Genomic DNA, 11945 nt, shown 5'->3' with positions numbered 1-11945 from the left:
AAATTTGTACTTCACCACCTTCTGACTGAATTTCTCATACAGGATGTTGATGTGTGTAGTCAATTCTTTCAGTGGTACCAACAATTGTGAGTAGAGTAAACATTTAGAGAAATGTCTGAGGAAGAAACTGAATTACGGGATTTAGTGGCACAGACTTTAGAAAATAATGGAGTATTATCAAAAATTAGGGTATATAAGAAGAGTTTTATGATATTACGTAGTATTTATATGTAATAATGCAATGAAGTATCAAACAGTTCACTGTAATTTCTGTTATGTTAAAAGTGTGGTATTTCATTCAGAGGAACTTTCAAGAGGGAAAGTTTTAAAGTATCTGAAACTTGTATTTGTTGTCTTCCAAGGTGTTTTATCGTGAACATAAATCCGATATATTAAACATACAATAATAATCCTTAACCAATTATGTCCTTAGATTTGAAATATAAATGCTGCTTTTGTATTGCGTGTTTACATTATCCCTAACCTCTGAAAATTATGAAAACTACTGATGCTAAATGTACGGTTTACAGGCTGAATTACGAGCAAGTGTGTTTTTAGCACTAGAAGAACAGGAATCTCTTACGGTAAGTGAGCACCATAGGTTGACGTCTATTGTAAACCACATTAATTTTGGAGCAGTTAGTGAATTTAGTTTTCTTTTCAGGATACTCCTCAGTTTACAAACAAACCTCTAAGAACGTTTCTGAGCACTGATGAAGGTTCACTTGTTGCATGTTTGGTTCGCGAATTTCTGGAATTCTTTCAGTTGGACTTTACTTTATCTGTATTTGACCCAGAAACAGCTCAAGGAAAATATTATAATTATGGTGGCAGATCAAAATTAATTAATGATTTACAGATACAGAATCTTAATGGTATGTATGACACTTTTTGCTAAAATGTGAATGTTATAAATTGGCATGTTTAAAAATTCTTTTCCATTGTTCCAAATATATTTATTTACAGGTAAAAAGGGACCATTATTAGTCCAGTTACTACATATTGCCCTTAGCCAAAATGTGGATTATTCTGGTGTCAAGCAGGTAACTTATACTGTACATTACTTTGAGTTTTTTGTACATAAAATGAGAAAATTCAAAATTGGTTGGGAAACCACAGATTCAGAGTAAACCAAAGTGGTCCTTTGATTATATCCAGTTATGTCATTTCCTGACTGTAGTTTGAAATGTGAGCAATATAACACCAAGGTAACAAAATGAAATATTTTGGCAAAACATTGTGACATGGTATAAATATATGCTCTTGCACCTGTAATGCTGAATATTAAGGCAGTCTTTGGGACCACATAATCGTTACATTGGCATGTACTGATTAATGCTTGTTTTGAATTTATGAAAGTATTTATTTGGAAGAATGAAAGACATATTGCACTTTTTCTTTCAGGAAGGAACTGAACCAAACATTGGTATGAACATATCCTCTGCATTGGGTAATCAAATAGCTCATAGTGGTGCCTTATTGGATAGTAACACTCCAAACAGCGCTATTGGGGAGAGAACCTCAGCCCAGCGAAACGTTGGTTTGTCACAAAGTGAAGTTACAACAACCAAAGCTAGTTCTAGTAATGTGTCAGCTGAAACTAAATCTATTACTTTCACAGCAGAAACATCAAAACTATCAACAGACATATATAAAGTCCTCAGATTGAAGGATATTCCACTGCCTGCAGTATTAGAGCAGATGTCTCCGAGATCAACCTCAGTTTCAGATTCTGAACATGCAAATCACAGCAGTAAAAATGCAAGTAAAAGCAAGACAGTGTCATCAGAAACCACACCTCATAACTCCCCAACTCTAGAGCAGTCACTGACCCAAAGTAAACCTGAGACACAGGTATGGATAAAGTGATTCTGGAAGAAAATTTACTGCACTTTATATGTCCTCTTTGGTGCCATGTTTTACTAGTTCTTATTGTGTGTTGTAACAAGAATGAAAAAATATCGGGATTAGTAAGTCTGAATGAAATGCTTACTTTGATATAACGTTATGTACTTGAGAATGATATTTTATATATGTATCTTAACAGAGACAAAAAATAATATATAAATATTCAAAATTAGGACTGGTAAATTCCAGTTATTAGTATAGTATTATAGTTTCACCTGTAGAAATCTTTGTGTATATCCTGGTGTAAATATCAGATGGTCAGATTGTGGGGACACCTCTTCTCCACCAACTAAAGGGATATGGCAGTTGTATTGAGAAACCTTTAAGTACATTCCGTGCAATGGATATGTAAATTTTTTCTTATATCTGACATTTAAAAACCTGGATAAATGACAATTCATATTCTTGAATTTGTATCCACAGGCTGCTCCAAATTCTGACTCTATACAAAAGAGTAGTAGCAAGTCTGATAGTAAGAAGAACAAGCCTCAGCAAATCAATAAGTCAAATGTGGAATGCATCACAAGAGCTGGAACCACTACACTGTCATCTTTAAGTAATTTACCACCTTTATTTGGAGTTAATCTTCCCATGAAACAAACCACCGGATCCCTTCCTGGGATCAGTCACTCAAAGGACATGCATAAAATTAAATCAATGATTGATTTAGGATTGGGTATGTATGCCACATGAATTCAGTGCATGATCTATCCAGTTTATAATGAAGTCATTGTAGACATTTTTGATTTGTATAGGAAGGATAATGTCTCTGTAGTAAATTGTACAAATGATGTATGCATTTCTACCACCCCAAGTTGGCAATAACATTAGTGATGCCTATTTAAAAATGTGTCTAAGGCCATTGTTACGTCCTGTTTAATGCTGATTTAGCATGAAGTTTAAATGTGAATGATGTTTTTGTTATCTGCTATTCAGAATCTCAAGATAATTATGATGAAGACTTCAACTCATCAGCGAGTGTTAGTGCTAAGGACGATCCTGCCAATCAAGCTACAGACACCGAAATTGAAGAAGAATTAGGATCTGGGGTTGAAGATATACTAAGTTCAAATTCAGTGGTGAGTTCATATACACACACCATGCAACGTTATCTTGAGGATAATTTAATATAATTTACTAGCACACAGCTGTCCAGTAAAGCACTTGTATTCGAGAGGTATCCGGTCCAAATCTTTGGTGGTTCAAGCTATCCTGTGTATGAATGTTTCTTGGTTTTCCCAATTTCTTGTCAGATAAAGGGACTACACCTTCTTTAGAAAGAATAGTGATCTTCCTGTTTATTTTCACATGATGCTCTGACAACACCTGCAGTCAGAAACTTGTATTCATCCTGCAGGGTTTAGTCATAACACACACATGCATGAATATATGAACATTTTGAATCTTATATGAAAATTGTATCACACTGGTTTTTAAAACTGCAATTCAGTATTTATAATTTATGAATCATTATATGTTCCTTGGTTTATTTAACAGTGCTGTAGAGGTTATATACTATTAACTTCATAGTTTATCTTGAGAAGCTTATAGTCAGAAGATTGCTGTCTTCTGGGTTGATGCGCCATGTAGTCTGGTAATGTCCATGGTGCAACAACCCAAAAGATGGCAATCTTCAGACTCACCGCCATGAAAACCTCAAATCGTCCAAGCTTATAGTCACTCAGCTCATTAAAAATGTCTCACCTTTCATGGAACCAGGAGGTTTATTACTGTGTTTACGAGAGTTTACCACTGGTCTTTATCCAGAGCTATATGAATCCAATCCACATCATGTTTCCTAAAGGCGCATTCCAACATTATTCGGTTATGTACTGCTAAAAGAGAAACAAGAGACAGCCGTGAATTGAAAATTGGTCTGATATGACAGAAAATGGGTGGTGGTAAGTTTTCATCAACTACTACCGTGACATTAGTTTAAAGGGAGGGGAGTAGGAGAGAAATCTCTCCCCTTCACACACACAAAACAGCCATTCTGAATGGGATGGCTGTCTTCTGGGTTGTAGTGCCATGTAATCTGGTAGAAAAGTTAGTGACATATCAGAGGTCCATGGTGCCTCTGTCACGAGGGTGATGAGTAAGCTGTGCACATAGAATAGGTCTGAGTTACACGAACTAGTCAGTTAAGCTTTGATTTAATTTATATTTACAAACAAAACTTAAGCCATCATAAACTTCAAATGGACCAAAGTTAACACCACTTTCCTTCTTCTACAGCTGGATGACATGACGGCAGATGCTACACTCTCAAACCTGACCGGTGTTGCAGATTACATGGAAGATGTTATGTAAGATTGGATGTCTGATGATATAATGTTTTCTTGCTGAAACTATGTGTGCATAGTTTAACATCAAGATATTCAATTATATATTTTAATGTGCTGTACCAAAAGTTGTTGCCTATATTTCTGAACTTTGTAACCAATAATTACAGTTTGACTATGTAATTAATGTTCTTACTTTTGTGAAAATGTTTGTATTTTTAAGATTAATTAAAATATAATTTCTTTCTGCCAATGAAATTAATTTTACAATATTTTATACACAACTTTTAATTTGAAATGTAAAACTAATCACTGTAAAAGGTTACACTTTTTCCCAGCAATTTCAGCTTGTACAAAAGAATATGGTAAACTGTATTTTAAGCTGTAGCTTGTCACAGTACATCACCTGAATGTCTGAATCACTAAACAGCACTAGTAACACTTATATCCTTCTACATGCGATGTCTTTCTCGTTGCAGCCTGTTACTGTATGCTTTTGAAACTAAATTCCAAGCATCCATATACCGATCCATACACATCGCAACACATTTCTGCAAGGAAAACAAATTAAATATGTTGATTGCAGAAATAATGTAATTTTTAAAAATTATATAACCGAACATTTAAATTACCATATAAAACTTGAAACAGGTTAGATCTGAAGTTTATTTCTGAACACAAAGGGTGCATGTATGAGAAACGGAATAAGGAAAATATATAGATCTAACAAAGGTGAACAAACAAGAATGGAGAACATTATGGAATGAGTTTTATGGACTGCACTATTCAGCAAGTACTGTAACAGTTTTTAAATTAAGGAGCTAACATTAAACACACAGGAGAAATGAATGGACCACACATTTCAGTGGCAAACCTTATGTAAACAGATAAATAGTTAGACCCAGATGTTGAAGTGTAAAAAGTGTACTAATGCTGAGGATATCCTACATAGTTGGTTCACTTTTCAATTTGGACATATAATTTTGAAAGTGTTGTGCAGCTTGGTGCCACCTCCTACATGATAGTACACATACAGGATGATAAAAATCATTACATCATACCATGAGTTTCATTACAAAATGTAAGGATATATAATTGAATAGTCAACTATTAAAAGTAACTATTCAACATTAAATAGCAAATCAATTAAAAACATAAGAAATAGTATCTGTAGCTCTAATAATGTAAATATAACAGTGAAACCCCCACAAAAAATGTCACAATATCACTAAGGATTTTGAGGAAAGGAAGCTTAATAAGGTTTCCACAATTTTCAAGGCTTTAGGTTACAAACGATTTGTAAACATTATCCTTAAACGTACTATCTACATTAAACATAATACCTGTTCTGAACTATCCAGCGATGTGCCAGGTTTAATTATACATTTCTTGAAACATTTTTCCGTCATTTTCTGAAAAAATATTTTTACTTTAATAGATAATACAAACGTTGAATATGGTTTGTCTAGACACCATCCCCATGAGCACCGAATACCACAAATTCTAAATCAGACAATATACCGTAAGTAGCTCTTGTGCGTTAGCAACTGCAATTTGCTGTTTTACTTGATCCATTAAATCATCTTTCTGTTGGCCTGATAACTGTCCACTTGATAATGAAGATTCCATTGCAAAACTTTTCTAAATGACTACCTATTCTTTACGTTAATGCAACAAATCCCGAAACATGTGTAGTGCAGAATGAAACAAAACACTATCGTAAGGCGTTTTATTCGGGATGACCAACTTAAAGGTTATCGGGAAATTTGTGTGAAAAGTTTTACTCCGTTTTCAAAATAGAATGAAGTTTAACATGACTGTTTATTCTTTATAAGGGGAAAATTATTGAATTCTGAAGACGTTTCACTATTTCTTAATAAATTTGTATTTTAAACTTCTTACTGTACATGTACTATGTCATGGAGTGCAAAGCCAGATCTATATGCATCACATAATCTACATCATAGGATTGGTACTCCGAAGTACTATATTTCGTTTTCTGAGGGAAAAAAAATGACCTATAAACTTGAATGAAAACAAAACTTTAACCTTATTTCATTTTCTGTTATTCCCTCACTTTTATTGGATTCTTGTTTTATATTATTTTAGTGAAAGGTATGCTGCTATGCCATAGTGTTATAGAATAACATTACAGTAGCAGTAATAATAATAATCGGTATTATTTTTACTGTCAGCATAGATGGTTAAGATACAACACAGTGGGATACAATAGAAGTTTTGCTGTGTGACAGGGCAAAAAATGTAAGAAGTTTGCAATCTGATATTGTATCCAGTGCAGCTGTAAGTTTATGAAAATGAAACTATATCCCAACTCAAGTAACTGGACCAAAAGAAACTGTTCATTCACCACTTTGTACCTCACTGTGCATATACCAATTGTGCTTTCTCTGTATATTACATCAATGGCAAGAGTACTCTTTGCCATATTCTAAGATTCAAAAGCCTTCAATTGAAAAAAGCCTCCTTCCTACTATGATGCAGTGACCAACACAAAGTCTTACATTCCACTCATTTACCCGATGATGGATGCAGCAAATAATGCTGAAACGTTGGTAAACTTCTACCAGTTTACACAACACAACAACCTAGAAGCCAGCTGTGAGAACCTCAAATCTCACAAGGTGGAACACACCCAATAGGGGAGACTGCAATCAAGATGGGAAGAACAGATTAGGAAAGGTGTCAAACAGGATAGAAGAGTAAAGGAAGGAGTGGAGAGAGACAGACAGAAAGGATCGACTGTTAGATGATCCACACAAAGTGGAAACATCTTAAGAAGAAGAAAGATCATGAAAGGAAGGAGACAGTGTTCAAAAAAGTCACATCAATATGATATAATAAATTGTATTTATTTAATTATTTTTTGCTCAATCCTTCAATTTCAGCAACATCAGAACTTTTCTTGTCAATGCTTCTGCTATATACAAACTCTGAAAATAAACAACATAATATAAGCAACAAAAATATGAGTAATTTAGACATCACAGAGCTTCAAACTAATTTCTATAGTTCAATTTTTAACTTAAGAAATACAACCAATTGAACAGACAAGAAATAAGCCTTCAGTTTTGTGAAATGTGGGGTTTAACCATGCTCATAATTCACAAGTATTATTATTTTTCTTGGTATTAAGTGGTCACAGCTGCTGTGTGTGAACCAAAGCCTATGTTCACTATTCTCCCCATAAGCCAAACAAGCAAGAGAGCAGTACATAAAAGCATAAACAGAAAAGCCAGCCCACTTGCTGAGCACAAAACTCAAGTGCAGAAAGTCACTGTGAAAGTTCTCTGGCAAAACTCTGTACTATGTTGCTGTTTCTTCTTCAGCCGCATCACCTTCTTCATCCGACTCTTCTTCAGACTCCTCATAATCATCATCATCATCATCATCGTCAGAACCAGAATCTGATTAAAAACAAATGTGGAGAATTATGCATTATATTATTGACTTCTAAAGATTTCCAATTTTTTGGGTTTTTTTTTCACTTAGTAGGCTATATATTCATCTAAATGGAAGATAACTCTGAATCTAATTAGCACTGAACCACAATATAAGCATGAATCTTCAATTCTTAATTTGCCCTGAATTATCATATTGCTGGTTAATCCACTTAAAATCATATCTTTGATTGATGTATATCAAAAAAAGTGATAGTGGAACCATGGTTCCGGAGAATTTGACGTAAATATGTCTATACGGAAAGGAAGTTTATATATTGGCATTAATCTAAATATTTCCTTTATACATGCTTTACAATTGAGGTAAGTTTGATTAAGACATTGCTTATTTAACTTGAATTAGTTACGCTTGAAATGGGTCTGTAGTAGCTGAATGTAATGTAAGGTAAGGTAATGTTTTATAGGTAACAACAATACTAAGTAAACAGATGACGTTTCCTAGGTAACAATAATGCCAAGTAAACAGATTACGTTTCCTAGGTAACAATAATGCCGAGTAAACAAATGATGTTTGCTAGGTAACAACAATGCTGAGTAAACTGATGATGTTTCCAAGGTAACATAACAATGAAGTTGGACGTTTTCTAGGTAACATAACAATGAAGTTACACTTTTTCGTTCCACTTTTTGCCGAATGACACTGACCCTAAAATATAGACGTATTTACGTCAAAAACATTCTTACCTGCCAGGTCTCCTGTTCCTTCTGCATATCCATTGTACCCTCCAGAGAACCCTCCTCCTCCATCATCATCATCACCGTCATCTTCATCCAAGTCTGCCTGACCCTGACGACCAAATTTGTGGCTTCGAGCTGAAGTAAGTAAATAATTTATAAGTAGGAACATACAGGAAATAAATCTTATAAATAGGTTTCACAGAGGTGCACATTTACAAATTATATTTTTATGTCCATAAAATAATTACACAGATATTCATATTTATATTCTCATAGCTTTACCATGATCAGCAACAAAACATGACTTTGAAGAAAAACATGAAAGAAATTCAACATATATTATATAACATACTGGACATGCTAAGATCCTTTGTTTGTGAAGTCTCATATCCACACTTCGGACAGGGAATCGGTTTGTTCTTTTCATACTTAAAACCCCGTCGGCGAACATGATCTTCACAGTAACAAGTCTTGCAGCGTAGACAAGAATACTGTCCTAATTTGTTACATGACTGACCTGAAATGTTAACATTTATCATTATAATTCACAAATACATCTGAAATTTGACAGTTATACAGACATCAATGTTTCCTACAGTTTACAATGTGCAATCCTTTCAGCTTCCAATACTGACAGAATACCAATACAATACATAAATCCAATACTGTAAGGACATACGAGTACTGTTGTTTTTATATAATACAAAAATCAGAAGTAAAGCAGTAGGTTAACTTATTGAATATTGTATTCATGCTTTTCTGACTGAAAATTTATAACATGCCACCCACCCAACCCCAAACCTTGAGCACTACCTTTTGTTGGCTGTTCATGACTGATTATTCCAAATATTTGCAGCTATCCTCCACATCTGGAAGCCTTCTTCTCCACTCACAACCTAAGGATGCATCATGCTGTGGCAATAGCACCCAGTTGGCATGGCTCAAAAAAATACACACCTCACAGACCTCTGCATAACATGGACTGGACTGCAAAATCTGTCTGATTAAACTCTTATCAAAGGTTCTCATTACATTGCCATACTGTAATAGAGACTCTGATATTCACATTATAACTAGGCCACACCATACCATTCATTTCATCATAATAAATCATCACTTACATTTAAAAGTTTCAGATTCCAAGACCTGACAAGATGCCTGATGTTCAAACTGATCATCTTCACACAAGAAGCTTGTACAAAATGAACAACGAAAGATGCGCCCACCATGATCCCACACTTGGCGCTCACATTCAGCACATATGGCATCCTGCAGAGGGCATGTGCAAGCATGTGTGGTGAGGCACCGACGACCATGACACACCCATGCTTCACAGTAGTCACAAATGGCTCCCTGCAGAGATCAGTCTCATTAAAGCATACTTTATTTTCAACAGACAAAATTGGTATTGTAAGTTAAACAAGAACTGTTATCAAGATTTCTCATTTTCTCTGATATACAGATGCCACTTGCAGGCTAAAAAATATCATTAAACCACAAAGTAATACTATATCATTCACAGATTGCAGAATTAACCACTTCAAGCAATCTGCATTTTATACAAGTACAACTGTGCTGACATTAGCCTGGAGCAAAAGGGAATGTGTGTGTGTGTGTGTGTGCATGTATATGCAAATGGGTTTATAGCGGTTTCTCATCTTCACAAGTTATACAGTAGTAAATAAACGATTGTAAATAATGAATTCAAAAGCTGTGGAAGGAAGTGAGCATGGTCTATTTTGTGGTCTGCAGGAACTAAGACAATTAATTTGACTTTAACAATATCTTACCACCATGCCAAAGCCTGTTGTGAAAATACCTGGATGCCTTATCACACAGTCTCCAGTCTTTAGCATACACTTAATTTTCCCACAATGTGCACACTGAGGAAGTCGCTGGACACTTTGGCAAAAGTAACAGAATGCACGATTCTTTTGCTTCCTGTAAAATCAAACACATTAGCACTTCTGTACTTACAGGCAGCATAAAACAAAGTTATACTTTGAGCAGTTTTATATTTCAGTTCATACTGGATATCCAGCACTCTCAAAACGGAGCTGTCTCAACTAGTTTACAATATAGCTTCTGAATTAATGAATGAAATGAAGTGGAAATGAAACAGGTCCCCAAACAATACAATTACTATAATCAAATTTCAGGTAATTTTTTGTTAAAAAAAGGCAGCAAGTAAAAATTATGGTGTCAATATACATAAGAGTGTTGAAATATGAAGAAGAATCACCCATTTTTCTAGGATTAAAACTACCCAACCTTTTCTCTAAGACCAACGAAGTGCTACATTGGAGACGCACATTCAAATGTAGGACTAAGGGCATATTGTACAGCTTGGTTAGTTATTTAGCACTTCTGTAGAATATGTAAAAATTCTACTAATAAATAGGTGTCGCGGAGTCAAAACAATGCTTACTGACAGTAAAGGCCAATTCTGCTACATAATCAAATTACTTCTGGAAGACATATTGCAACGATCAATCTCTTAATTTACTACCTGATACATACGTACCTACGACATTTTTCACATTCCTGAAAACAAACAAAATAGCATTTTATTATTACTTAGTTAATTGTAACAACAGTAACAATATTAGAGTCATTTAAGATATTTTATACCATAGGTGCATTGCACGGGTACTTGGCTAAGGTCAAATTATCCTTGGCCGTTCTAATCTCCTTTTGTCGTAGCTTCTGCTTCTCAGCCTTTTTACGCTGACCTGTCTTCTTTTTGGGCATCTTCTTTCTTCAAACTCATACAACGAAATTAAAATGCACGGTATTACTTACACCTATCGCCAACATTAAACATATAATTGCAGTTCACTCTCTTCCAAACTCACATTACATATTTCGAAACGAGAATCGATCTATCGATCACATCATATGTTCAGGTGTAGAAGTCTCGCAAGATGTTTTCGCAAAATGGCGAAACTATGCATTAGATTATAGGTTATATATGTCAGAGCTTCACTTTTCCGTCTTTGTGGATGTAATAACCATTTGCTGCTCGTGAAATACTGCCACATGGGTGCTCTTCCGCAGGTCCAAAATCGGCGGAACCATTAGCTGTGTGAAACTTCTGTGAATGATAAGGACTTTGCCAAGTTTAAAAAATTGTTTCCATGATGCTCGTTTGCATGACATCTTTAATGTTTGTGATGCAATATTTTCACAAGGAGAATAAAATAAACGCATGACAGGGAGATCCATATGTCCACAGTTAAATTTTGAAATCAACCCCCAAATAGTGGGATGAAATATGTTCATAGGTAGTAGTATGGGGTCAAAATAACCCCAATGGAAAAATAAATGTGACCTTTATAATATACTGTACATATTCTGCCGTTGAATTCCACTACTCTATCATCCTCATCATCATCTATACAAACACAGTGAAGAATTGTAAAAACTATATAAAATATGTAGAACACTTCATTCACTCTCAAAGTAGTGTGCAATATGAATGACAAATTCTTAATCATCACTGTTTTCATCTTCATCACTCATCCTCTAGAAACAGGATAACCTTCTTTTACCTTATGTTCATGTACTTATGAATCACTATTCCTTCCCATTTTAGACC

At 34.7% G+C, this 11945-nt stretch overlaps 3 protein-coding genes and 1 long non-coding RNA gene across 9 annotated transcripts; 2 read left to right on the top strand and 2 right to left on the bottom strand.

Annotated features, from left to right (window-relative positions):
• The first annotated feature begins 78 nt into the window (after positions 1-78).
• Positions 79-4462, top strand: LOC110830381 (centrosomal protein 43). 3 transcript variants are annotated; one of them, XM_022065255.2, is made up of 9 exons: positions 79-189; positions 531-584; positions 665-875; positions 967-1043; positions 1405-1426; positions 1622-1854; positions 2332-2584; positions 2845-2987; positions 4144-4462. In XM_022065255.2, the coding sequence occupies exons 1-9, from the start codon at positions 112-114 to the stop codon at positions 4216-4218; spliced, it is 1146 nt and encodes a 381-aa protein (XP_021920947.1). In that variant the 5' UTR covers positions 79-111; the 3' UTR covers positions 4219-4462. The 3 variants fall into 3 exon arrangements, with proteins under 3 accessions (XP_021920947.1, XP_021920946.1, XP_021920945.1); XM_022065254.2 differs by having other exon boundaries at positions 1405-1540; XM_022065253.2 differs by having other exon boundaries at positions 1405-1854.
• LOC110830386 (mitochondrial import inner membrane translocase subunit Tim13) lies at positions 2281-5913 on the bottom strand. Of its 3 annotated transcripts, none has more exons than XM_087361002.1 (4): positions 5712-5913; positions 5534-5602; positions 4597-4741; positions 2281-3743 (listed from the first exon to the last, which is right to left on the bottom strand). In XM_087361002.1, exons 1-3 carry the CDS (start codon positions 5817-5819, stop codon positions 4643-4645), a joined length of 276 nt encoding a protein of 91 aa, XP_087217128.1. In that variant the 5' UTR covers positions 5820-5913; the 3' UTR covers positions 2281-3743; positions 4597-4642. The 3 variants fall into 3 exon arrangements, with proteins under 3 accessions (XP_087217128.1, XP_087217130.1, XP_021920956.1); XM_087361004.1 differs by having other exon boundaries at positions 2281-3740; XM_022065264.2 differs by lacking the exon at positions 2281-3743 and having other exon boundaries at positions 4043-4741.
• Positions 5914-7041: 1128 nt separating this feature from the next.
• On the bottom strand, positions 7042-11209 carry Noa36 (zinc finger protein 330 homolog Noa36). 2 transcript variants are annotated; one of them, XM_022065257.2, is made up of 7 exons: positions 11150-11209; positions 10872-10891; positions 10138-10288; positions 9469-9700; positions 8700-8864; positions 8354-8482; positions 7042-7615 (listed from the first exon to the last, which is right to left on the bottom strand). In XM_022065257.2, exons 1-7 carry the CDS (start codon positions 11162-11164, stop codon positions 7515-7517), a joined length of 813 nt encoding a protein of 270 aa, XP_021920949.1. In that variant the 5' UTR covers positions 11165-11209; the 3' UTR covers positions 7042-7514. The 2 variants fall into 2 exon arrangements, with proteins under 2 accessions (XP_021920949.1, XP_021920948.1); XM_022065256.2 differs by lacking the exon at positions 11150-11209 and adding an exon at positions 10979-11102.
• LOC110830388 (uncharacterized) lies at positions 8349-11688 on the top strand. The gene is made up of 3 exons (XR_002543236.2): positions 8349-8487; positions 9204-9368; positions 9478-11688. It is a non-coding gene; the product is annotated as an uncharacterized LOC110830388 (long non-coding RNA).
• Positions 11689-11945: the final 257 nt, after the last annotated feature.

The sequence above is a fragment of the Zootermopsis nevadensis genome, unplaced genomic scaffold (genome assembly GCF_977971745.1).
Source record: "Zootermopsis nevadensis isolate Lab colony 2312 unplaced genomic scaffold, Znev_1.0 Znev_ptg000050l, whole genome shotgun sequence".
Lineage (NCBI taxonomy): Eukaryota > Metazoa > Arthropoda > Insecta > Blattodea > Termopsidae > Zootermopsis > Zootermopsis nevadensis.
Note: the sequence above shows the minus strand (reverse complement) of the source record. Positions and strands in the feature narration are given on the sequence as shown.